Source organism: Rhinatrema bivittatum, chromosome 6, assembly GCF_901001135.1.
Source record: "Rhinatrema bivittatum chromosome 6, aRhiBiv1.1, whole genome shotgun sequence".
Taxonomy (NCBI): domain Eukaryota; kingdom Metazoa; phylum Chordata; class Amphibia; order Gymnophiona; family Rhinatrematidae; genus Rhinatrema; species Rhinatrema bivittatum.
Window position 1 is genome coordinate 95,321,483 of NC_042620.1, and position 27,901 is coordinate 95,349,383.

The following is a 27,901-nucleotide window of genomic DNA, read 5'->3' on the forward strand; positions in this document are numbered from 1 at the left end:
GTTGCAGAGTAGAGGCTTCAGCTCACGGATTGGTTAGGAACAGTGTTATTTGTCTAAATATGGAAATCCTAATATGTGCATTAATGTTTCTTAGATATCTTAGGGGCAATTAAAGAAGAATGGAATGTTTACATATTTACCAGTAAAGTAATTTCAACTTTAGAGATGAATTGCTAAATTTTTAGGGTTAAACATAGAGTTAACATCTCTAAGTAAGAGGATTTTAGCTGGCTGAAAGCAGGTGCATGCTTTCAGAATGTGCATATTTTTAGTGGCATGGAAGAGAGGCATGCTGGGGGGAGTCTCAGAGGCAAATTTAAAAACATAGGTATGCATGCTGCTAATATGTGCACTTTAGGGTATGATTTTGGAATTACTTTCAGATGCAGTTAGAAACCAATGTTCCAACATTAAATGTACGAGAGTACCATAACTTTGAGAATTAAATGTTTTGTGCAGGTTTAAAAGTTTGCGCATACTTTTTCTGTTAGTTGGCATGTTGATAATATACCTTATTAAACCTATATGCAATAAAAAGTCTAAAAACATCTAAGTCTCATTTAACTGCTGAGAGTGAGACAGAGACAAATACTATGAGAGAGACTGACAGGGATAATTTTCAAAACTACTTGTGTGCGCCCATATACATGTTTATAGAAGGGTATGAAAATTTACCACTGTAATTTATAACTTGCGAGCACATATGTTCAGGTTACACAATATGGGGCAGATTTTAAAAAAGTACGCCGGATTTTAAAAGATAAGCATGTAGCCACGCGTATCTTTTAAAATCCGGGGTCGCCGCGCGCAAGGCTGCGCAAAATCAGCAGCCTGCACGCGCCGAGCCATGCAGCCTGCCTCCAGTCCCTCCGAGGCCGCTCCAAAATTGGAGCGGCCTCGGAGGGAACTTTCTTTCCGGCGCCCCCCACCTTCCCTTTCCTTCCCTAACCAACCCGCCCCCGGCCCTAACTAATTCCCCCCCTACCTTTATTTCAAAAGTTACGCCAGCCCGAGGCAGGCGTAACTTGCGAGCACCGGCGCGCCATGTTCCGGTCCGGGGGCTGGTCCGGAGGCCGTGTCCATGCCCCCGGAACGCCCCTGGGCTGGAACCACGCCCACTGCCCCGCCCATGCTCCCGACCCATGCTTCTTGAATCAAACACAGATAGATGATGCATTTTAATACCACATCACGTGATTACAAACCAGCAAAGTTAGATCAGTCCATTTCAGCACAAAAAATTAATCTTATAAAGTGACCTTTGATTTCCCAAATTAAAATAGATGAAAATCAGCTGGAATTAACAAATCCAAATCTATTTTTTCATTCTTATAACTTATCTATAAGTACTAGATTAGCTGTCCTCTTATTAGTGACTAGTTTGTGTAGCAGTTTTTATCAGCTATTCTTTTATAAGTGGATAGTACTCAATAAGTAGTGGAAATGAGATGTTTATAACATACCTAACAAGGGCCGATGTACTAAGGTGTGCTGAAATTCACATAGAATTGAAGACACATAGGGCCCAATTTAAATTGTATGCTCAAGTGCAAGCATACTATTTTAAATAAGCCTAGCATACTTTTGTGTGCCCCTAATTTTAATTGGTTAAGCAAGGAAATATAATTAGCAAGCATATCTTTCCTTAGGACTTGTCAGTTTTGCAAGTGATCTCCTTTTAAAACATGCAGGCGTAAATGAAATAGCTCATTTTGACCAATTAGTCCACCAGTTTGCCCAGGCATCTCTAGGTCATCATGATCCCCTCTGGTTCTTCAGCTTGCACTCCCCTCAGTTTACCCAGACCCCTCACCCAATTAACCTTTGGCTATAATAAGTTTTATTCTCATTTATACTTGAAAAGGAGCAGAAATAAATATGCGCAGGTAACAGCCCGATATGCGCTGCATTCGCCGTTTTTAAAATTGGGATTTATGCATGTAAATGTTGGTTCCACTCCAGAACACCTTTTTTTTTCATGCATTATGTTGATGGCGCAGATACAGGTGTCATTTTCCAGTTTTAAAATAAGAGTTGCTTGGCCCATACGCTCAAATACATGGGTCTTTTAATGAAAGGAACTCTGAAAATTCACCCCTATGCACGTAAATTACTTTTTAAAATTGCTACGATAGTATGTTACATGTACACATGTAACTCCCTTTAAAATTACCTCCATAGGTTTTCTACTGTAACTTTTATGCAAATCAGCCCATTAGAAACTTTACGTGTAGAAGTTTCCTATGGACAAATTTACAAAAAAAGATAACTACATCTCATTGTGGTATACTTATCTTTTCTGTAAAAAAACAACCTGTGAAGTCTTTTTTGCACTATTTTAGCCCTGCAAACAAGTTAATGAGCTGCTTTACATAATTTTGCCTCACAGCAACTCATTAACTTTGAATTTGCATACAAATTCACAAGTCTAAACTTATGTATGTAAATTTACTACATGCAAACCAAAAAAATTGGCAAAGTCTACTTCATACATACAAAGGAAAACTTGTGTACCTAAGTTCAACAGTAGAGTTTGGACATTTCTGTTCACATCGGCCTCTATGTGAATCACACAAAATATGAAGGTATTTAGTTGCATATATCATGCAGAAAAAAACCCATATATAAATAAATGTATTCTCACATATCTTGCTTGCCAATTAAGATCTTTTCTTTGCTGATCATGACTAAGAGGTGGTGTGTTCATACTACATGAGTGGCAAACTGAGAAGATAGTTAGGATGACTTCTCTTTTCATGAGTGAACAATGAAAATAAATCCCGGGAGGATAACTTTCAAACAAATGCATGCAGCAGCACATACATATGTATATAGCCATGAGCAGATCTACACAAGTATTTTATGACCAGCATGTATGATATACAAGCATTTTATAAAATATGCATATCTCTACGCTGCAACATATGCGTGTACATGGGCTTACACGCAAATACATTGAACCCAAGAATATCAATGCATTGAACATGTGTACTTTTACTACCTATTTAAAAAAATATATGTGCATATTTTATATGTGAAAGTAAAGTAGGACTTACTCATCTGTCCTGATTTACACGCGCAAGTGAGCCAATTTTAAAACATGCATGTGTAAATGAAATTATCCAGTTTACCAATTAGTCCACCAGTTCATCCAGTCTTTCTCCAAGTCATCAAGTCCTTCCTGGTTCTTCAGCCTGAACTCCCCCCCCAGTTCACCTAGATCACTTACCCAGTCAATACTATACAATAAACACATTAGAGTAAGTTAGAATATATACATGTACGTTTCTTTTAAAATAGAAACTTATGTGTGCATTAGCCCCATCCTGGAATGCCCCTAAATTGTCCCATTTTATGTATGTAAATGTGTGCACGAAAGTGAAAACACACATGTATTTTCAACTTTTATAAAATATGGAATGCATGAATAGTTGTTAATTATCAGTTGAATTTTAAGACCTGAGCACAAGTGCACAAGGAGTTTGCCAGCTCACGCACATAGACATGGCAATTTTATAACATACGTGCGTATATTCATGCCTGCTATAAAATTGGCTAATCATGCATACTGTGCGCAGAAATTTTATATTGATGCACACACATGCATGCAAATGCTGCCTTGTTTGCATAAGTGAGGGCGGGGGGGGGCGATTTTAGTAGATATGCGTGCTGACGTAATTACCTGTTTCCTCAGTTCATTTCCAGTTTGCCCCAGTAAAGGAGAGGACTTCATAAACCCCCTAGCTAACTTGCCTCCCTTTTGCCTTATTAGCCCTGACCCTTAAAACCCCACTGACTAGCCTAGTTTATTTTGTTTCATGCCATCCGTAGCAGAAGTAAAGTTATGCAGATAGGGACCCCGGTGAACGATGCTTGCATAAATCGTGCTGGTTTCATTCATATTTCCTGGAACACCCATGCCCTGCCCATACCACACCCACGCCCCGCCCTTTCTAAATTTTTTTTTACTCGCGCACCAGGAGTTATGTGCTTACCTGGGCACCTCTTAAAATCCATGTGGCATGCGCCGGGCTGATACACATTCATATCTGCTGGCTTTGGCACATATAGGGCTTTTAAAATTTACCTGTTTGTGCATATATGCTCAATTTTATGCACGTAATGTGTTTTGAAAATTCACCTCTATGTTTAATGAACAGTAACAATCAGGTTTTACGTGTGTAGCCAGGCCTTGTGGTGAAATTTCAAAGAGGCCTGGCCACGCCCGTAAACCCCAGTACACGCACAACTGCTGGGCCTCTTCAAGGGGGTGGGGTCTGGGTGGGGCGGGCCATTGAATGCTGTCCCGAAGACTTGAGTGCCGGCAGCCAGCCAGCCAGCGCGCAACTTATTTCAGCCTGAGGACCTGAAGTAAGTTCTAAAACAAACAAACAAAAAAAAAGTAGGGTTTAGAGGAGAGGGGAAGAGGGAGGGAGTAAGGAAGTTCCCTCCCAGGGAGGGAACTGGAGAAGGCCTGAATGTATCACCACACAAAGGGGGTCATTTTCCAAGGAGTTAGCGCAGGAGATAATTCCGCAAATCACGCTAACAGCCGTTAACGTGATTTGCAAATGCAAATTTTTAATTTTGTATTCAGGGGGCGGAGCATATGTAAAGTAGGAAAGAGTTATCGTGTGCAGCGAAACAGCCGCAGTGTTAGCGCGGCCAATAGCTACAACCCTGTCATTTGCGGTACGTTGTGCGCTAGAGGCCGGTAAAGGTTTACCGTGGTTCACAATGTTTCCAGACAGCCTGTTTCAGTGAGAGAGAGAGAGAGAGAGAGAGAGAGAGAGAGAGAGAGAGAGAGAGAGAGAGAGAGAGAGAGAGAGAGAGAGAGAGAGAGAGAGAGAGAGAGAGAGAGAGAGAGAGAGAGAGAGAGAGAGAGAGAGAGAGAGAGAGAGAGAGAGAGAGAACCTTGTTATAGTGGCTACTCCCTAGACAAGTATTTGTATCCCTATGGTAGGCCCACCTAGTAACTCGAGGTGGGGATTAGGTATGAGTGTAGGGGGTTGGGGGCCACTTTCACATTCAACATGAGACGTACGAACAGAACAGTGGTCTCTTGTGAAGATTTGATGGCAAGGCGCGCTCTCTCTCTCTCTCTCTCTCTTTCTCTCTCTGAAACAGGCTGTCCGGACACTTTCATGCACTGCAATGATTCGTTGGTTGTTTTATCGCGCACCGCGAAGATGTTTTCGCGATTCGCGAATACATTTGCGCAAATCGCGAAAACATCGCGGCACGCGAAGTTTCCCCGCTGCACGAAAAAAGCCTCATTTGCATGGGAAATGCCCCTTAATGCGTTACCAATGCGATATTCGAAAATGAGGTCCAAAGTTTGCAGAAATTCTCCCCCCTCCCTCCTTGCGTGCACCGCCCACACATACTCTCGTGGATTATAAAATCCAATGGCTGCACACACATGTGCGCCAGATTTTATAACGTGTGCACTCATGTTATAACATTGGTGCGCACGTTTTAAAATCTACTCCAATATATTTTGTTTGTGATGTGCGCGAATGAAATCCCTTTTTAGAAAAATTAAAAAAAAATGCTTTTCATATTATTCTTACTTACCCTTACATTCCCTTTTTTAATGCAATAAGTTTGGTAACTGCTTTCAGGTCAGTTTTATACTGCAAACCGAACTGTTACAGTTCATTGGGGAATGCATTTAAAACTGGATTATTAGTGGAATTCAATTGAATAATAAAAGGTTTAATGTCAATTATAACATATATCCGGGGAGGCCTGAAGACAGAGTTATCAGTTCCCTCACCCTGTACCTGCCCCTTATGACAGGGATCTTGTATAGTAAGCTAGGAAAACAAATTTTAAATATTTACTTTTAATGTTAAAGCCTTAGGACACTAAGGGAGCCCTTCTAGGACCCAGAAGGTTTTCCTGGGTATGGAAGACCTATAAATACTATCTGTTCTGGGCCCAGCACATACTCACTTATAATGTAATCACCAGTTTGAATTTTATTTTACAAGGTTTTTGATTTTCAAAAAATACTACAGGAAATTCCATTTTTTAAGTAGTGTAAATGTGTTTTGGGTCTAGAAGGAATAAGCCAATTGAGCATTGGTAAGCTTGGCCCAATGGTAATATATGGCACTGCTATTGAATGAAGTAGGAGGAGTGGGCTCAAATTCTGAGGCCACATCTGCTCTTAGGTTGGCCAGATGAGGCATGCTTGAAGCCTGTAGAAAGAGGGATTGTTCTGCAAAGCTACGATCAGTTCTGAAGCGTTGAACCTATAATTTCATAGGGATCCCATATTGTCCCTTATTAGAAGTAGCAATGTAAGAGTATGAATAGAATAAAATGAGCTTAGTAGAAGATTAAAATAGTTCCCACTCGTTGGGATATGGTGTTGCCTGTTGTGGCATGCTGAAATCAGTTACTATAACACTGTGTTAAGTTCACTGCAAATGTGTACTATACATTTTTCCTATAGATAAAACTGGACTCCTTTATTACATCTTGCTCTTAACATGATGGACTCTGATACTGAATATCATATTATAAACTCAAATTACCCCCTTATTTACAAACACTTGCAACCCCATAATATTAGGTAGACTAATGAAAAGGTTTCACCTGTATCTAGTTGACTGTTTACTGTAAAACTTTAACAATAACACTAACATTTTCTGAATGCAAATAAGAGAAATTGAATCTCACTAACTTAATATAAAAGATATCGACTTGTAAATGTTGGCTTCTTTAGAAAGCCCTCAGATCAAGTAAGAAACTGCTGTTTTTAAAAGCTTGTTGTTAATTACGGTAATACTTTAGACCTTTAGAAAGTAGGTATATAAGTACACTTTTAAAATAACAATGAAAGGACTGCAAGCAATTCATAGGGGCGGGTTTGGGCAAGATTAATGAAAATGAAGGGCATTTTCACACTGTGCAATAGTGTACCGCATGCTTTTAATGCTGGAAATAGCTACACACTTTAACCTGCTGTTAAGCTGTACAAAATGCCCGAAACAGCTGTAACCCAATTTGAGATAAAGATTCCAAATTGCATTTTGGGCATTTTTGGCCTTGAGGGAGAGGAGAGTGGAGTAGAGAGGTAGAGAGAGAGAGAGAGAGAGAGAGAGAGGTAGAGAGAGAGAGAGAGAGAGAGAGAGAGAGAGAGAGAGAGAGAGAGAGCCTCTGGGGAAGCCTTCACAGTGTTCGACTATTTATATCACTATAGGAGGGCCAGCTAATTACTCGAGGTGAGGTGAGGTGTTGGTGGTGGGTTGGGGTTAAGGGTTCCTATGTCTCACTTTGCATGTTAAACTGGCCCCTAACACCCATGATAACATGCTAACACAATTTGAAGAATGACCCTGTTAGCTAGAAAAAGTTCTGAATATTGCCCCCCCCCCCACGAAAAATCTGTTTCCTTTCATCGTAATGTAATTGAGGCAAACAAACAGCTTTTCCCCCCAACATTTTTGTCATTTTCCATTTTAAAAAGATTGAATTATTGTTTTTTTTTCATGACCTGAAGAGCTTCACTGATTTGTTACACAGTATTTTATTCTAATCTTAGAAGATGACTTGGTTTCTTTATCCCGATTATCAGTAGGGATATAATACTAAGCAGTGGATGTCACAGTTCCAATTACCCATATCACTCCATTTTCAATTAATATTAATAATTCAGGATTGAAAAAACAGTGGAGGGAATGATATTTCTCTTTTATACCAGAAGTGTATACTATACATTGGGACAGGAAGTTGAGAAAGGATCATGGTTTACCATGTATTACAAAGGAAGGCCCCTTGGAATATAATAATCTGATTTTAGGCTTACAGTATATAAGAGGTGATTAGATCAGAAAAAATGCATACATTGAACAGAGTAGCTCTAATTTTGAGCTCTGTATAATTATAGTTTTACCACTAATTATGACTTTTTTTTTCAAGCAAGGAGGATATGCCACATCCCATTTATATTCTTCAGACCTAATTAAGACCTCCTATATTGCTATACATCAATCATATATCACAACTTTATTAGCTGGAAAGCTCAAATCAGTCAATATGACTGGTTCCAGTGAAGATATGATATGTGATAGATATGTGATCACTTGACAAAGTTTGAATAGGGACCATTGTGTATATATGTATATCACCTGATATACTGTGAACCTTTTAATGTTACAGAATACCTCTATTATTATATTTTCACTAGGAAATGATTGGGATTTACATTAATCTCACTGTTTATTTTAATAATTGTATTTTCAGGCATCAAAAAGCTTTAGCAGACTTATATTTGCTTCCCACACATACATATATGTCACGAATTACAGGTACATGTTATGGAGCTTTACATTAACACTGAGCATTGATCAGCATATTTCCCAATATGAATTGCAATATATTTTACAAATTTGTGAAAATAAATTATCTTGTATCATTTTAATCACCAGAGCCTCTAACCTAGATAGATCTGTCCAGCTGTCACGCCACTTCTTCTTTTGAACAGACTACTGTTTTATGGTTTTGGAAGACACACAAAAAGTATCATATTTGCCTTTATTTGAATAATTTGCATTTTTGATTGCTAAATACTATAAATGTTGTGTGTGTGTGAAAGTAAATGCTTTTTAAATAAACTGCCTTCACATTCTAAGGATCAACTGGGTCTGCAAATTTTTCAGTGTTATCATGCATGCTGTAACTTTTTTTCTTTTTTCAGTAGAGAAGCATCCCAGAAGTACAGATAGTTAATAATGGTAATCTGAACAGTTTTTGAAATTAGAATTAATCATCCAGCAGGTAGAAATTTCCTTGGGTTTTATATCTGTTAACAATTGAAAGAGGTTGGAAAACTGCCTTCAGTTTTGGAACTAAGTACTACAGGTTCTTACAGTTAAAGCTTTTATGGAGATTGACTAGGTTAGTTGACATTCATTAGCTGCCTTAGAGTCCTCACTATTGAAACCTCTAGCTTTTGAGATTAAGATATATTATTTCCAGGCTTGCTTCCAGTAATCTGTCCATGTTGCCCCAGCTGTAGGACCTAGACTCCAACAGAGGTGAACAATAAGCATCTCCCTCCCCTCTCTCCATGGACAAGTAAATGATGGACCATGAGAGCAGTTAAGTCAGTTCTTCCCACCAGGAAATGGAGAGCTTTACCTTCTGGATGCATTTAATTTACAATACTTTAAGGCCTAAAAATTTTGATTCAAGTTCAAATGGTATCTCTCGGTGGGCTGCATATTTGTTAAACTGGCTGTCAAGTTACTATAGTTAAGACACATTTTTAGCATTTAGGTCTAAAGTGTATTAACAAAACATGAGTTCTAAAGCTGGACTTCACAATTTATATCTACAATTTCATTTAATTATTTTAGATAAATGTTAAAAATATACATAGTGCAGTATCATATTTGGCATTACTTTGTACTAGTGACAAGAAAATTGATCAGTTCATGGATTGAATCAAACTAGTTTAAAATGAGTGTTATTTCATCAGTACTTCTGGAAACATGTTGATGAAAATAGTGAATAGTAATATCCAACAGAGAGGAAAGGGTCAGTACTTTGTAATAATGAATCTATTAGTGAGATAAATATGAACCATCTACTATTGGAAGATATTGGATTCCCAATACAGTGAGAACAATAATAGAGAAGAGATTAAAAAATAAAAAAACAAGTTTTGCCTGTGGTTTAAAAACACGCCAATAGTTTATGTCCCCATAACAAAAGGCACTATTCTTGTAATGTGATTTGCACTTTTGAAACAGTTTTAATTAACCAAACATTGGATAAGAATAATCCTTTTTAAAAAATGTAGTTTAAAAGAGGAAAAAATTGTAAGAAAAAAATGGACTGTTTTAAAATTCTAGCAATGACATGAAACCCTTCATTAACTTAATGTTTGTATGCGAAAGCTGATGCAATTATTTGAAAAGACAAATGATTTATCTCTTACTGGAGATTTTCAGTGCATTTATACTGTTTACTCTGTACATCAGAGTAACATTAAATGCTAGTAGATTTGCAACTGTTTTGTTACTGTCTCTTTAAGTAAGCAAACAAAATTTATATTCCAAAAAGCGAGGTTTTTCTGCTCACAGATGGACAGGCTTTGGGCCAGCTGCAGCCTACACTGCTCCTGTTCAGAGACACTACCCAACATCAATCAGCTGTCATGAAAAGAGTTGCACATAAAGCATTAAAGGATAAAAAGAAAGACACACTGGGGGGAGGGAAGGTGGAGAAAGGCTTAAACAAAATGCCACACATGCCAGCCAGCTAGTCTTTCCAGAAAGGAAGCCTCAGTAGCAGTGTAACAGCGAGGGGAAAAGTTCACGGAAATCTGACGTGGGGGTCGGGAAGGAGGTAAGTATATTCTGTATCTAATTTGGCAGGTTAGCAGTCCTAACCTAATTTGACAAGTTATACCTATAATCTTCTATTTGGTTTCCAAAGAAAACTGTTAACAAAACTGAGATGGAAATAACAAAGGGCACACTCCAATTTGGATTACCTTAATAATAACTGAAGATTATACTGAAGACAATGGATCAAATTATGCACACAAAAAAAATCAAGACTTCAGTTTTGAAAGAAAAAAAAAACAAACAAACAAATCCTTTAACATAAAATGAAGGTTAATTTTTGCTTTTTAATTACGGTCTACTTTCTCAACTCATAAACTGCATCACTGACTTATAATAATCTTTCCCTACATCCTCATCTGGGTAACCCAAAATCTATAATTATAACCAAAGAAATACATTAATAGTCATAGCCTATAGGTAATGTGCCTTATAGAGTAATAGTAAATCATGTATTTTAATGTTCCACCTTATTCCAGATGCTAACTGAAAGGGTGGTTTTCTTTTCATCTCTTCACTTTCATGGAATTATAGTGTATCATATAATTGTCAGGGCAAAATGCATTGAGAATTTATAATTTACTGATATAAATGGAATTCTATTCTGATTTGATCTCTTAAACTGCTTAAAGAACCATTTCTTAACATGAAAAAAAAAATCCTCCATTTACTAATTTTATCTGCAAAGATTGAGCCATATCACTTCGGAATTATCCTGAATACATTCAAAGTAATTTTCCTTACCATTTTCCAATTGTTGAGGTAAACATACATATTAATATAAAATAACATCGAAGCCTAGCCTATAACTCTCAGCAGTACATAGTGCTTTCAACACATTCCTTTGAGGTACTGTACAAATCAAAATCGCTTTCCTGAGTTTTTGCAGACAAAATGTTAAAAGAAACGAAGTGCAGAAATGAAGGTCCAGATTACCGTTACCCTGTTGTAACTGCTCTTAGTTTAATACTGTTGAACAGACAGGATTGAGGAATTCTGTTGCTCTTAGAATGGCAAAAAAATCTGGTTCTCTGTTTCTCAACATAACTGTTCATCTCTTTAGTCCAATAATGTTTGAAGTTAAAGCTCTTTATATTAGCACATGCCACCAATGTAATTGTGAGGCAAACAAAAAAAATAAAGCACCACTTCAGGCACTTGACAGCAAATAAATCTCAAGAACAGCAGAATGGAATCAACACACAGGGTTCATGTCCTTCTGAAATCAACCCACTTGCACCTTGCTCCTTGGTGAGTATTGTCTAGCTTGAACAGAACTGAGCATCAACATGTACTTTCTGCCATCTGTGGCGTTTCAGACCAGCAGCTCTTGTTTGATGCACTTTTCCTTCAAGTCTACCCTGACTCTTCAGATGCAACTTTAATACAGTCTTCTAAGTACCCTCTGCAATCTTAAACACTACTGAAAAGGATTCTAGTCCCTTATGTTACCATGTTTTGTGTGCGCCAACATTCTTTACAACTTTTAAGGAGTATTACGGACTGCAACCAAACATCTTGTTCCATTCAATATAAGTATCAAGCTCTTTTTGAGATATGCTAGGCTGAATCTTGCAGAAAGCATTTTCAAAGTCTTGGTATGTAACTGGTCTTAACTGACTGGGCATAATGGCTGAAAGGTCTGTGGTTGGCATTGTATGAAGTGGACCTACCACTGCTTCCTGACATAAACGAACCACATCCAGTCCAGAAAATCCTTCTGTGCGTTGGACAAGCAATGTAACCTCTTTGTCATTCAGACAGTAATTGTGCTGTGAGAGTAGCTGTACTATTATCTGGTGCCTTGCTGTGCTGTCAGGAAGTGGAATTAAAAGTCTTTTCATGAAGTACCTACGAAGAGATTCATCTATTTCTTCAGGTTTACTTGTGGCACATATTACAACTATTTGGTCCTCAGCAGAAGATAGCACAGTGTCTAGCTGCATAAGGAACTCTGTTCTCATCCGACTTACTGGACTATGCTCTTCACCAACTTGGGATGAAAGAAGAATATCAATGTCACTAACAAAAATCACTGATGGTTGGCGACACCTTGCCACCAGAAAGGAGGCATGAACAATTTTCTCTGCTTCTGCAATCCACTTTGTGACAAGACCAGAGCCAGTGATTTTGAAAAATGTGGCACCCAGCTGACTAGCTATACATCTGCCTAATAATGTTTTGCCCGTTCCCCGTGGTCCAAACAAAAGGATACTCCGAGGTAGCGCAGTCAGTCCAGTGAATGCATCTGACCTCAAAACTGGCCATAAAACCTCCTCTTTCATAACAGCCTTTACTAGATCTAGACCAGCAATGTCATTCCAGTCCACTGGTGGTCCCTGGTTAATAATCTCATTAGTTACAAGATCAATGAGGTGTGTATCAGTGTTCTTCAGCTGATCTTCTACAGAGTGGTTGGATGAGGTAGCTGCACGAATTCCCGGGCCTTGTAGAGGGTGAGGAAGGAGCTGCCTGTGCTCATCATTATGCTCATTCATTACTGGGGAGGAGTACTTCCCAAAAGATTCACTTGTTCTTGATCCCAATGAATTTTTAGCAGTACTGTAGGAAGGGGGTGTCAGAGCTCTAGTGGACTGAGTGCTGAATTTTCTTTGTTGTTCAGAGGGCATTAGCTGCTTTGTAGGCTTAAACGCTAAGGATGTTGTCTCAGCACTTCTATCAAAACCATTTCCTCTGTTTGAGTTTGAAATGCTGTTCTCGGGCATTCTGTACATTGGACTCTGTGTAGATCTCTGTTGGGCATAGCTGTAATTTCCATAACTGGAGTCTATTTCTCCTTGCCCTGCCATATAGAAAGCTTTCCTTTTCAGAGAACTGACTGAGCTATTACTCAAAGCTGATGGTGCAATAGGTGTCAAACCATGACTTTGATAAGTGTAGCCAGGTACAGTCGTTGGAGGCAGAGGTGTAGGAGCAGGAATTCCTGAAGGTAGGTATGCTGAAGGAGGAGGTGCACCACCTGGGCTATACCCAGGACCAACAGCAGTTTGGGGAGGGTAGCTAGCAGATGGATAGTTGTAACTGGAGAGGTTTGAGGTCCCATTGTAGCCAGGAACCAGAGCGGGTGGTGGTGGAGGTGGTGGTGGCTGTAACAGCCCAGAGCTATGTAAGGGAGATGGATGAGGTGATGGAAGTGCAGGTGCTGACTGGTTGCTGTAACTTGTATGCAAATATGATCCATTATATCCTGTAGCATATTCCTGAGATGAGAGTCCCGAATGAAGACTGGGTACTGTATGACTTCCACAAGTACTGCTAGCATAGCTAGGTTCTGCAAGATTGCTGGCCACACCAGGTGAACTCCCTAAACTGGCAGATACATCTGATGGAGGGAGAGCTGCACTTACTCCAGCTTTGCCCGCAGTAATAACATCTGCAACACAGTTCATTGGATAAACACTCTCCGAACTTAAAGAAGACTGCCATGGTTCACTTTCATTTTTTCGACCATTCACTAGTCCTGATGAAGCCTCAGCATAATTACTAAGGATGGGACGTTCAATAGGGCCTTCTAAAATCCCAGAATATTTTTCTGCATATTTTTTCAGCAAGTTAGAGGCAGTCAGTGCAGAAATATCATCATTGGCCCATGCATACTGATAGGTGCGCTGCAAGTGGCCACGGTATGCTTCTACTTTATGAGCTGGAGACCGGGTGGTTGAGGTTATATCAAAGTGTTGTTCTGGCCACTGTGCATGCTCCGGCGTCCACTGCATTTTCAAGCCTGCAGTTTTAAAGAAAACAAATACAGAAGTTACGAAAGAGACTGAGAAGTTTCTAAAGCTTTGACAAAGATTATATATAGTTGTCTTACGCTAATTATTAGTTTAACACCATAATATCAAAAATAACAGTTCACTGTTGTGTTTGCACTTTTAAACAGTATAAAATGCAAATGCAATACCCATATATGTATTTAATAGCAACTGAAATATTAAAAAAAAAGTTAACATGCAGTAAGATTAGGAAATATAAATCATCTGAATGTTAAATAATATTTTATGTGTTGCAGATAATTAAATAAAAATCTGTATGTTTTAAATGCTTTCAAGTGTGAAATGGTTTTTCCTTATGCGAGAAAGTCAACTATTCTGTCTTTTCACATCACAGTTTCAGTTTTATACTTTAACCAATATAAAAATATAAGACACAGCTGACAAATCACATCTAGGATACCTCTCTTATTTGGTACTGAACACCTAGTTAGCACAGTATAATGCACCCTGCGCAGAACAATATGACACAGACATTGCAGGTCATTCCATAATCCAACTCTCATCTAAAGTGGTCCACGACAGTTTCAAATCTGCTTCGTGGAGTGCAGCAAAGCAATCTCCCAGGCAGCGCTCCGTTGCTTTCATCACACAAAGCTTACAACTCAGTATGAATTACAACTGGTTCCTTTCTACCTCTCAGTTCTGTTGTTGAGGCTCTGGAAAAAAAAACAAGCATCACTTGCTCTCTTTCTCTCTACCCACCACCTCATTTTCCTCACAGCCTCCAGGGTATGGGGGGGGGGGGGTAGGGGGAATACCCTTAACGTGACTAAATACTGAATTCTAAACCCTAGAACTTCTCTGTAGCACAAACAAGCAGATATATAGCATGACAATTTTAAGTATTAAGAGGATACAGTTAGATTCCACTGTGCAATTTTCCACTGTTTGCAAGATGTGACTTTCTAATCCACAATACATACTAAGCACCAATTATAAGTTTTAAGCTATCTCTTTCATCAGTTCTTACCTGTGCATAGGAAGTACAACACAAGTTTTGGTATAGCTGCATCAATAGACCTCTTTACTATCTCTCATATTATCATAGGCAAGTTTCACAAATGAGCTAATGGCCTCTGGCATGGATTTTCTGATAAGGTGGGCTAGTCCAAATATAACATTTGTGGCGTTATCATCCTTTTGAATTATTACATTCAATCTGGACATCTCCTACTGCCTCTTGTTCTCTTCGCACAACCCCTCTAGCTCTTCATTGCCTGATGCTGGTATCACACATGGCCAGCTTAGCCTCACTAGTCTAAACTTAACACAGTACACAGTTTGGTAACAGAATGGCATGTTGATTCCCTCCCGACTCTATCTCCCTTGTTTGCAAAACCAGTGCACCAGACTCTGGAAGTTAATTAGCAGGATGATGCTGTGCTAATTGTGTTAATTTACAAGGTTTTAGTCAAAGAGAATCATGCCAGGGCTGGCACTGCTGTCATGCTTCCAACTTAATGATTTAGAAATACTCAAAACAAGGTGGGAAGGATTGCAGTAATTACACAATGAATGAATAAAGCAATGGGATTCATTTACAAATATGTGTTTTTGAAGTGGTACTAATCTCTGCATTCAAAATTTCTTTTTGTCAGTGCAGGAAGAGTACAATCTATAGGGTTTATACCCATTTCAATTTATAAATAGCATACTTTAATTAACAGAGAATAACAATTCTACTATATTAGTACAAATGTTGAAGACTATTTTTTCTTTCTTTGTCAACACATTGAACTTTGCTTGTGCGGATTCTAAAGATTTGTGTCCTGTATTTGTATTGATCAGATCTAAGTGCTATGACAAATAATGAAACATTTGCATTAATTGTCTATTTTACCGTATGTTCAGAGATACTGTATGAATAAATCAGTCTTCAAGTTAGTAATCTCTGGAAGATACACAGCGAGTTTCAATTTATATTGCATACAGGGGATAATTTTGGAATATTGTGCAGAAGTTTCCAGCAGGCACATAAATAAAACCACTTTTCAAAGCGGACTTACATGTGTAAGTCCGCTTTGAAAATGATCTCACAAGATCTACTCCCACACACTTACACCTATTTATTAAGCAATAATTTACATGCATATGTGTGAATATTTAAGAGTGTGTGTGCCGTCCAAACCCCTCCCCAACTCCGCTCCTAGGAATGCCTCTGCTCAATCCAAGTAAACTTATGCACAAACTGGACAGATGCACTAAGGTTTATGTATATATTGGGCGGGCAATTTTAGCAAAAAAAAAAAATTCTGGGTAAAACACTTTTTTACTGGTGAAAATGTTTTTGAAAAATACCCTCAGGGATGGTAACTTTCAGCAGACCATATAGGGCTAAAGTCTGCAGGTACAATGTGCATCAGCTGTAGGGATGTGAATCGTTTTTTAACGATTAAAATTATCGTCCGATAATTTTAATATCGTCTTAAATCGTTATAGAACATGATACAATAGAAATTCTAACGATTTATCGTTAAAAATCGTTAAATCGTGTTAGTGCGCACTAACTCCCGTTAGTGCGCACTAACTCCGAGTTAGTGCGCACTAACTCGAGTTAGTGCGCACTAACTGAAAATGATACAAATTGACACTTTCCAGGTCAGTAAAGGTCAGTTAGGAATGAATATGTGTTCCTATTGGCTGGCTGCCCTCTTATCTATTGATGTTAACCAGGTTCCCACTGAGGTGATGGTTGGGGGGATGGGAAATGGAAATGGAAACTCAGGAACACTAACAGAAAATGATACAAATTATTGACACTATCCAGGTCAGTAAAGGTCAGTTAGGAATGAATATGTATTCCTATTGGCTGGCTGCCCTCTTATCTATTGATGTTACCAAGGTTCCAACTGAGGTGATGGTTGGGGGGATGGGAAATGAAAACTGTTGGTAGTTGACAAAAAAAGTAATGTGATCAGTCAATATGACTAGAACCTGTGCCCTATTCCTGATACCAGGGGTGTTGTGATCTTCCTGCACTCAGTGCCCTATCCCTGATACCAGTCTGAGACAGCTCCCTCCCTGCATTACTAGTGAGAGGCTGGCTTCACAGACAGGGGGGAGCTGCCTGACCCTCACTCCTGACTTCCCCCATGTCCCAGCTAGTGAATGGTGTGTGGGTGAGGGGGGGGGGAGGATGGTGAAGTCTGAGGCTGCTCCCTCCCTGCATTACTAGTGAGAGGCTGGCTTCACAGACAGGGGGGAGCTGCCTGACCCTCACTCCTGACTTCCCCCATGTCCCAGCTAGTGAATGGTGTGTGGGTGAGGGGGGGGGGGAGGATGGTGAAGTCTGAGACAGCTCCCTCCCTGCATTACTAGTGAGAGGCTGGCTTCACAGACAGGGGGGAGCTGCCTGACCCTCACTCCTGACTTCCCCCATGTCCCAGCTAGTGAATGGTGTGTGGGTGAGGGGGGGGGGAGGAGGATGGTGAAGTCTGAGACAGCTCCCTCCCTGCATTACTAGTGAGAGGCTGGCTTCACAGACAGGGGGAAGCTGCCTGACCCTCACTCCTCCGGGGTATTGTGATCTTCCTGCACACAGTGCCCTATCCCTGATACCAGGGGTGTTGTGATCTTCCTGCATGCAGTGCCCTATCCCTATTAATACCAGGAGTGTTGTGATCTTCCTGCACGCAGTGCCCTATCCCTAATACCAGGGGTGTTGTGATCTTCCTGCACACAGTGCCCTATTCCTGATACCAGGAGTGTTGTGATCTTCCTGCATGCAGTGCCCTATCCCTGATACCGGGATTTGTGCAAGAAGATCCCAACACCCCCGGTATCAGGAATAGGGCACTGTGTGCAGGAAGATCACAACACCCCTGGTATTAGGGATAGGGCACTGTGCAGGAAGATCACAACACTCCTGGTATTAATAGGGATAGGGCACTGTGTAGTTGAAGATCCCAACACCCCTGGTGCCAGGGATAGGGCACTGTGTGCAGGAAGATCACAACACCCCTGGTGCAAGGGTTAGGGCACTGTGTGCAGGAAGATCACAACACTCCTGGTATTAATAGGGATAGGGCACTGTGTGCAGGAAGATCACAACAGCCCTGGTGCCAGGGTTAGGGCACTGTGTGCAGGAAGATCACAACCCTCCTGGTATTAATAGGGATAGGGCACTGTGTGCAGGAAGATCACAATACCCCTGGTATCAGGGTTAGGGCACAAGTTCTAGTCACATTGACTGATCACATTACTTGTTTTGTCAAGCTACCAACTGTTTCCATTTCCCATCCCCCATATACTGTCAGTGGGAAGCTTGGTAACATGAATAAATAAGAGGGCAGCCAATAGGAATACATATTCATTCCTAAACTGACCTTAACTGACCTGAAAAGTGTCAAATTGTATCATTTTCAGTTAGTGCGCACTAACTCGAGTTAGTGCGCACTAATCGGAAAAAACGATTTTTAACGATTTTTTAACTAAAAAATCGCGCCTAACACGATTTTCTTGCCCTGCCACACGATTTCTATCGTTAAGACGATATGGAAAACGATTCACATCTCTAATCAGCTGACTTTAGCCAGAATTATTAAAATGTTCTTAAGTGTAAGTGTGCTTCGTGGTTGTGCCAGTGCATGGACATATCGACAGGAAGTTATGCCTGCTCCGCAGCAGATATAACCTTTTTGTGTGTACATTTTATGTGCAAACTTTCAAACATCAAAAATATCCACGTAAATGCTTTCCCCATGTCAACTCTGCTCCCTGGAACACCTACCGCGAGTGCCAAAAAAAAGCCCATGCACAAAATCAGGTTTTGTGCATATTTCCCTCCAACCCTCTCCACCACTGAGTATCAGAAGGTGATTTATTATCATAATAACTTATCATAACTTAGACCCTAGTGAACTAGCTAATTTCCGCCCTATATCGAATCTTCCATTCTTAGCCAAACTCACAGAAAAGGTGGTTAACACCCAGCTATCAGAATATTTAGAAGATTACAATATTCTATATCCTTCACAATATGGTTTCCGCAAATCACGCAGCACAGAAACCTTGCTCATCTCCCTAACTGACCATATTATTATGGGACTAGACAAAGGACATTCTTTTCTTCTAATCCTTTTAGACATATCAGCGGCGTTCGATACCGTCAACCACGCCATCCTCCTGACTCGTCTATTAGACACAGGCATCTCAGGACAAGTCTACAACTGGTTCAAGTCTTTCCTTAGCGATAGAAGTTTCAAGGTCAGAATAAATAATAAAGAATCACCACCAACAAATTCATCACTTGGAGTACCTCAAGGATCCTCCCTGTCCCCCACCCTTTTTAATATATACCTCCTCCCCCTATGCCAACTATTAACAAGCCTCAACCTTATTCACTACATTTACGCGGATGATGTGCAGATCCTGATCCCCATAACGGAATCCATCACCAAATCTCTCTCGATCTGGAACAACTGCCTACATTCTATCACTAATCTCCTCAACAGTTTAAATTTGGTCCTCAATGCTAAAAAGACCGAACTCCTCCTCATTTCCGCCTTCCAAGATAACTATCAGTCACAGGCCCAACATAACCACGCCCTCTCTCATACTCAAGTTAGAGACCTTGGGGTTATACTTGATAACCGTCTTAACCTAAAGAGTATGATTAACACTATAACCAAAGATTGCTTCTTCAGACTACAGGTATTAAAAAGACTCAAACCCCTTTTATATTTCCACGACTTTAGGACAGTTCTTCAATCATTGATTTTTGCCAAAATAGACTACTGCAGCGCGCTCTTCACAGGATTACCCAACTCATCCATCAGGCCTCTCCAGATGATACAGAATGCTGCAGCTAGAATCCTGACAAGCACCAACCGGAATGATCATATTACACCCATTCTCCGAAATCTACACTGGTTACCAGTCAATTACAGAGTCCTTCACAAATCTTTAACATTAATACACAAATTCATCTATAATCTCCTTTATCTCGACCTTGAAATTCCATTAAAACTCCATACTTCTAACAGGCCAATGAGAGAAATATCCAAAGGAACGCTACAAGCCCCTCCAACCAAAGCCACACGACTCATCGCATCCAGGGACCGAGCATTTTCGACAGCAGGCCCAGCCATCTGGAACAACCTCCCTGCAGAACTTAGGCTGGAACCTTGCCTGCTAACTTTTAAGAAAAAACTCAAAACGTGGCTGTTCCGCCAAGCCTTCCCAGAACCCTGGGATACACATTAGGCGTTATCTACCCATGATTAATGGATCCTCCCCTCCTCTGAATACCTTGACAGCATGGATACCGACTCTAACATGTGGACTATCTCTAGTCTGGACTACCTCTAGTCCGGAATTTGTTTCTCTCCCTTTAACTTAACTTTATATTTCTCTTCTAGCTTCCTAAGCTTCCAAGTTCACAGTCCTCGTTGTAATGTAACTTTGTTTTTCTTCCTTTATCTAGTTATTTTACCCCTGTTCGATGTAAACCGTCCTGATATGGTATTTAACCATGAAGGTCGGTATAGAAAAATGTTAAATAAATAAATAAATAAATAAATAATCTAGGGTTTAAATCATTTTGAAAATTACCCACATAATGTCTTTCTTCTGTTACTGATAATGAATGAGTTGCAAGTTTCTTATGGGTGAAATGAGTGAGGTACATCACAAAACTAGACAAGAACTGAAATCTTCCTAAAACTGGAGCAATATGCTTTTAAAAAACTGTTTTTTTTCTAGACAGTTTACCTTTATTATATTTTAGGTTACAAATTTTAAAAGCAAATCACACTGAAAATTATCAATATCTTAAGACTTCTAATGTCAGGGGATTTATTGCAAGCCTTTTAAATAGAAGAGGATAATAATGTCTCAACAATGGGCTGCCTAAAACATATGTAAATTCATTAGTCTTTTAAATTATCTTTAAGGTACTTTTGTTGCTGTAAAGTTACTGAACAAGAGGCTTTAGTTGTCTTGGTAAACGTAGGAGCTTCAGTAGGTTAATAGCTTAGCAAATGCATGTAAGTGCCACGAACAAACTCAGAAAGTCATTCTGCTGCAAATGCAAAAAGTTAAAGTAAAATAGGGATCAGCGCCGTCTTTCCTTCTTGCGGAAAGCATAATTGAGGATACGCCAGTAAAGTAGTTAATGAAGATGCTTTGGGCATAATGTTATTACTACACCGTAAAAGGAAAGCTGTGCTTACAGGAAATAATAAAAAAAAAAAGACGGCTTTAAACTTGCAGCTCTATTTGATTTAATAAAATGCATTTGTCTACATTTGCACTACTTCTGAAAGTAAAACAAAGATACTTTTGGAAATGCTCTTTTAAATTTTCCCTACACATAAATTCCAGGTTTTGTTAATTATCAGCTTTAAATAAATATAATTTTGCATGAAAAGGCAGGTCAAACATGTTGTAGGCAATAATGTTTTATTGAACTACTTTTAATATATTTGTAACTGGCTTTCCAGAGCTATAGTCCTTCACTGTGTCAGTGCAAAGACCAAATGGATTAACATGGCAAACAAACTACTATATTCAAAATGTTGCAATACGTATATCAAGAAAACAGCATTAAAGTGTAAGCTTTCTCATTTTGGATGGAAATATCTGAGTGAGTTACATCTATATATTGCTAATCTTTATTTTTAGCATGGTTCATATTCACCAAAAATATGTATTTCAAATAATTTCTGCATAGAGCATTGAATTTCTAATCTGATTGTTTTTAGAGATGTGAGAAACGGTTTGATGTGAACACAAACTAGGTGGATTTTATTCTATATTGAACTTTTTTTTAAAAATGAATGTTTTCCCCAAGAACCATAGAAAACCACATCAAATTTTCAATAGTTCTGTTGAGGATTTTACCAATAGGAGCCCTGTTTCTTTAAAAGAGGTTTTTAAAACAACTAATTGGAATCTTGGATCTTCCATGAGTTTGACTAAAAATCCTCGTTATTATTTATTTAAAAATAGATTCTATGGCTTCCTTGCACTTGGCGTTCACAAATAAGTAGTTGTTATATTTGTATTTCACGTTTTTGCCAATAATCTGAAATACATATAATAATTAATATACTTATAAAAGGCAAACAAAATACTATTAAACATCAATTGAAAAATCTAAAGAAAGCATGTAGTCCTTTTCATTTGCTTCTTCCAGTACTTGACAAATGGCTTTCTTTGGAAATAGGTTATTTAATCATTAGCAGATTCTTTGCGTTAGGCAGCAAAGGAAGTATTATTTATGGTAAACTCTGCTTCCACCCTAGAATTTCTGGTTGACCTCCCCCGCTTTAGGTGGAGTGATTTGGAAAAGGTTGGTGTAAGTTTTGCCCTGATACAAAACCTTACATCAATTTGGCACAGGTGTGTACCCCATAAAACCTAATGGCGTGGACTCATCCCTATACAAGAGTGAGAAAGCCACAACTGTGCTGGTGCTCTGCATCCAGATACCAGAATGGCAGCCTAGGGAGAAAGTGCCGAGGCTGGGGGTAGACTGGCAACCATAAAATTAGTGTGGGCTGGTCTGCCCACCAGCATCTTTTTGGCACTTTTTTCTTGAGAGCCCATTTCCCAGGTCGTGGCCCGTGCATTTCCCTTGACCCATGCCCGCTGTGGCAGGATGTGGATTTGAGTGAGGTGAGCTCAAGTTCTGGCTTTGCTCCAGCTGTAGCATTCCTTTTTGGCTCCTGGACCCGGTGGTGTGAACAGAGGGCCTCTGTAGGTATGAGCAGTTGCTTGGGTGCCTGCCTGGCAATTAATCATCTAAAATAAATAAATAAATAAATAAATACAAATTAGAGCATGTATGATTTTGCACAAATGGGCTGCAGGCTATTGATCCAGTGCAGGAACCTGTGGGAGCTCAGGTGGTCGGCGAGAGGTGAGTTTGTCAGGGCATGGTTGTCCTGGGTCTCCCTGCTAGTCAGTACCCCAGAGTGTTGAGAACTTTGCACAGTTTCTATAGTTTGCTGCTTCTTGGCAAAAGGCACAGTTGTGCAAGCAGTCAATTTGCCACATATTTATTTATTTATTTATTTATTTATTATTTTTTATATACCAACATTTGATCTCAATTGAGATATCACACTGGTTTACATTCAGGTACTGAAGGTATTTCTCTATCCCCAGAGGGCTTACAATCATATGGTTGTGAGCAGCCGAGAGCCCAAATAATGAAGACATATGCCCTGCCATGTTTCCCTCTTCTCCTCCTCTCCTTGATGAATGCAAGGTCGCTGACTTCACCAGGAGTGATGGCAGATTCCATTATGGCACAGACATTCTAGGGTACTTCAGTCAGCAGAAGTCTCTGCTTCTCCCTGTTCTCTGTGTCTGAATGGTGGGTATGGCACTCAGGAGGCATGAGATAGGATATACATGCTCGATTTGGCATGTCAGCTCTCAGCCTCCGAACAGTTCAGTTCAGTTGTGCCAGAGAGAAGCATAGGTGTGCCAACATTCCCACAGCAGGGCTCAGAAGATGTACTAGGACCTTACAATGTCTTGGGCTGAGAGGTCTTTCGCGACAGTCATTTGGAGTGGGAAACTGGTGCCTATTTGGTAACTGAAAAATGAAGGATGCATGAACTCTTGTGGTTGACTTTAGAAGTGTTATTGTGGGTTCCTGTGAAGAGTCAGGGGGACAATTCCCCATCCTCATGGTTGCCTAGTAGGTCATGACCTCTTTGAGACTGCCCTCCAGCAGAGACCAGGGCCAGTCCTGACCCTGGCAAGCTATGTGCTTGCAGCCCTCCATCCAGAAGAGGGAATGTGGCTGCCTCATATTGCTGTATGTGGGTATGTGGCTCAGAAGCGGCCATGTCAGAGATCAGTCACAGCATCTTCTATCCTGGCTGCGGGTCTGGCAAGGCTGATTAGGGGCTGGATTCAGAAAAATAAAGAGATATGTGGAGTTTTAACTTGCATTCCAGCCCCTTTCCCCTTGTTTGGCCATGTTGTTTGGGGATTAGTCCCATGTGAGGCTGGGTCAGATGCTTCCGGTCCTATCCAGTGGACATTTTGGGAGGCAATAAGGCCAGCATGTGGGGTGAGGGGGGTGGGAAGGGTCAATGGTGTGATTTGAGCCATCTGAGTGCATTGGGACATGTCCTTCCCAGCATCACATTACTGGAGGGGGCAGTGAGAGGTTGTCAAGGATTGGAGCTTTGCAGGTGGTCATGCTGGAACTGGATGGAGACCTGCCTAGGGAAGCAGCTGTGTTCCAGCCTTGCCTGGATGGTTTCCAGGGCCTTGTGGTGGTTGCAGATGCAGATCCTGGGGGAGTGCAGGTATGTGGGGTTTGCAGGACTGGGCAAGAGCTTAGCTGTACTTGATGGGATGGATGCTCATGACTTATTTTGCAAATGCCCACCACCCCACTCTGCCAAATTTGCGTTGGGGTTGGATTGCTGTGCAGATCTTGTTGGCGCCGGGGCACTGGGGCCCATGGCAAAGGGAGCATTTTGTTTGCAAATGGGGCAGCTATCATTACAGGAAATAAGACAGCTTTAAACTTGCAGCTCTATTTGATTTAATAAAATGCATTTATCTACATTTGCACTACTTCTGAAAATAAAGCAAAGACACTTTTGGAAATGCTCTTTTAAAATATCTTAGCACGTAAATTCCAGGTTTGATTAATTAATCAGTTTTAAATACAATTTTGCATAAAAAGACAGGTCAAGCATATTGTAGGCATACTAGGCAATAACTTTTATTGAACTAATTTAACATATTTGTAACTGGCTTTCAAGAGCTATATTCTTTCATTGTGTTAGTGCAAAGACCAAATGGATTAACATGGCAAACAAACTACTATATATTTAATACAAGGAACATTTCTGCTTTCAGAGCAACCCCATGCTAGCCATGGTAAATAAGGGCATCATATGGTGGCAGTGTTTTACTTCAAAGTCTGTCTCCTTGGGGAGACAGAGTAGAAAAGAAAATTTGATCTGTAGGATTAATTTGCAGTCAGCCACACATTTTTCTTAACTTTGCATGCTGCAGATGGCCATCTTGGTAAGGGCAAAGGCACTTGGATAACATCTTAACAAAGCCAGGCTGTTCCAAATTTGTGGTCATCGCAGAGAGGATGAATAGGCCATCTTGCTTTTTATCTGAGGGACTGTGTCTTGAAAAGGCTTATTTTGAGTATATCTTCAACAGAAATGAACCTTCCTCGTAAGCCAGGGTATGTTGGAAATGATTTCAAATTTGCTAGTTGTTACCCTTGTTGATACTTGCACTATACAAATGAGAGCTTCCTTTGAAGCTCATGAGAGTAAGATGCATGGGCATCAAGATGTGATTGGAAATTCTTTTTAATCAGGTCCCTAGGCATAATCACGATTGGGCAGGATATGAACACACAATGGTGGCAACCATTTAAGAGATGGACATACATGATCATGCTGGATATGTGAGTGGCCATCTGTACTAAAGGCATGGACAGCTTTGGTCAGATCACCAGCTGACATTAAAAATATATATATTGCTAATTAGAGATGTGCATTCATTTTAAACGAATTAGACAAATTTCAACAAAATTATCTAATTTGTCATGGTTCAGGAGCACTCAAAAACAAAATAAAAGTTTCCAAAAGTTTGGAAAAATTTGTATTTCAAGTTAGTACACGCTACTGTTAGTGTGTGCTAACTATGGTTAGCATGCAGTCACATGAAATTCGGGAACCACAAAAAAAAGCCACCCCTGAACCACGGAAAAAATGAAATTACCTGCGGGGGACCCGAACCAAACCACAAAATGCAAAAAACAAAAATATACATCTCTACGCTAATGCCCTGTTGGGAATCCTGGCCGTGGATGACCGCAGCCAGGTTCCCCTACCTTGACCGGCAGATGCCGGCTTCTGCCTTCCTCCACGGTGCCTCCGGGTAGGATGCTCCAGGCTTCTGCTACGGCGTTCTCTCCACAAGGGAAACGCCGCTGACTGCATCCAAGGCTCCTCCCCCTTAGGCACACACACGCAGCCTAGCCGGGAATTTAAAGAGGCCGCGGCGGAAAACTTCAGCCCGGCCCCCAACGCTTACATCATTGGCTGGGGCTATTTAAGCCCACTTTCTGCATCCCTTCCTTGCCTTGGCAACAGGTCAGCTTGTGAGAGTAGCTAGTTGCCTGTTCCTGCATTCCAGTCTCCATTCCTGTGTTCCAGCTTGTTCCTGCCTCCGTTCCCATGTTCCTCCTTGTTCCAGTGCCTGCTCCTGAGTTCCTGTGTTCCTGCTCCCATGGTTCCGCTCCTTCTCTTGTTCCTGCCTTCAGTTGTCTCCTCAGTTATGACTTCGGCTTGGATTCCTGATTCTTCTGTCTTCTGCCTGTCCTGACCTTTGGCGTTTTCTCTGGCTTCTGCTTGTATTCTGCCTGCCCTGATTTCTGGTCTGGTTTATTGTGTTGCATTGCTGCTGCCTGCCTTGACTCCTGGACCGTCTCTGTTCTTCTGGATCTCTGCCAGTCTCGACTCTGACTACCTACTGGACTTCCCTCCGCCAGGAGACCTCCACCTAAGTCCTACCGGCTCCAGCACCCAAGGGCTTAACTTGCGGGGAATGAGGGCTGGTAAAAGTGAAGTTCCTGACAGGTCTCCTGGTCCTGCATCACCTCCTGGCTACAAGAGCCACTAGAGGGCCTTCCCTCAGTGGATCCACCAGCTCTCAAGCCAGCACAAGGATCCACAGTTTCAAAATTCCCTTAACATTTGCAGGATACCATAGACAGCCTCCTTTTAAAATTCACATCATGTAACATGTGTAGGTAAGATATACAGGTGCAATTGGAAATTATCCTTGATCTTGTCAGTGGCACCCAATATTATTTGAGTATTCTTTTATTTTGTGCTGCATCTCCTTGGCCCATGTTTGCATCTCTGGGACATTTAAGGATCTCTGCTTTCTTAATACCATCCAGAGAATAGTACATAAGAACTTAAGAACATGCCATACTGGATCAGACCAAGGGTCCATCAAGCCCAGCATCCTGTCTCCAACAGTGGCCAACCCAGGCCATAAGAACCTGGCAAGTTCCCAAATATCATTTGTGCTGCACCCCAAAATAATTATAGGCCCACAATATTTTCTCCATCAGTGCTAAATAAGAAGGTAGATGAACTATAGTGAATGTACAAGAGTTTGAAATAAAGGTAATCCACTTAGACAGCTCTTTCAATAATGCCATTCTTTTGTTTTTGCCTCCTTTACAACAAGGTCTAATGTTCTAGGATCAAACTTCTTATTCATTGAGAACAGGACTTGGGGTGGTCTTTGGTAGAATCATCAGTGTCAGCAACATGATCAGTCTCTAGATCTTGATCTGATCACATAGGTTGTGAACTCTGGGATTCTTTGAACTTTGGTATTCCTTGAACATGCCTTTAGTGGGAGAGGCTGTGGACCTCTCTGTAGGTTCCCCCTTTTATTCTTTAAAATATTTGAAGTATCTTCTATTGTCTCAGCAATTTGTTCCATTGTCTCATATAAGTTCCCATCCGTAGCTACATCTAACTGTTCTACAGTTCTGGCCGATTTAGTGGGAGATAATACCCAGTCATTCCTCAGCTCCATCTTTATCCTCATTTATGACAATTCTCGCAGGTGAGCAGGTGCCTTCATCAAATTTCACATTGCTATCACTTGGTCTGTTCTAGGAAGTAGACATCTGTATCACTGGCTTCATAGAGTAGCTTGCCCCTCTGGTTTTGCTGCCCATATTGAATGAGGAGTGTCTTTTTCAAGGTTCATGTG

General features: G+C 40.4%; 1 protein-coding gene and 1 long non-coding RNA gene across 2 annotated transcripts in view; one reads left to right on the forward strand and one right to left on the reverse strand.

The window, feature by feature from the left end:
* Window positions 1-27,901, forward strand: part of LOC115093619 — a 221,556-nt gene that overhangs the window by 32,860 nt on the left and 160,795 nt on the right. The gene's annotated exons all lie outside the window — the stretch shown is intronic.
* Window positions 11,588-14,104, reverse strand: FIGN (fidgetin, microtubule severing factor). Its single transcript, XM_029605619.1, has one exon. The coding sequence runs from the start codon at window positions 14,099-14,101 to the stop codon at window positions 11,861-11,863; it is 2,241 nt and encodes a 746-aa protein (XP_029461479.1). The 5' UTR covers window positions 14,102-14,104; the 3' UTR covers window positions 11,588-11,860.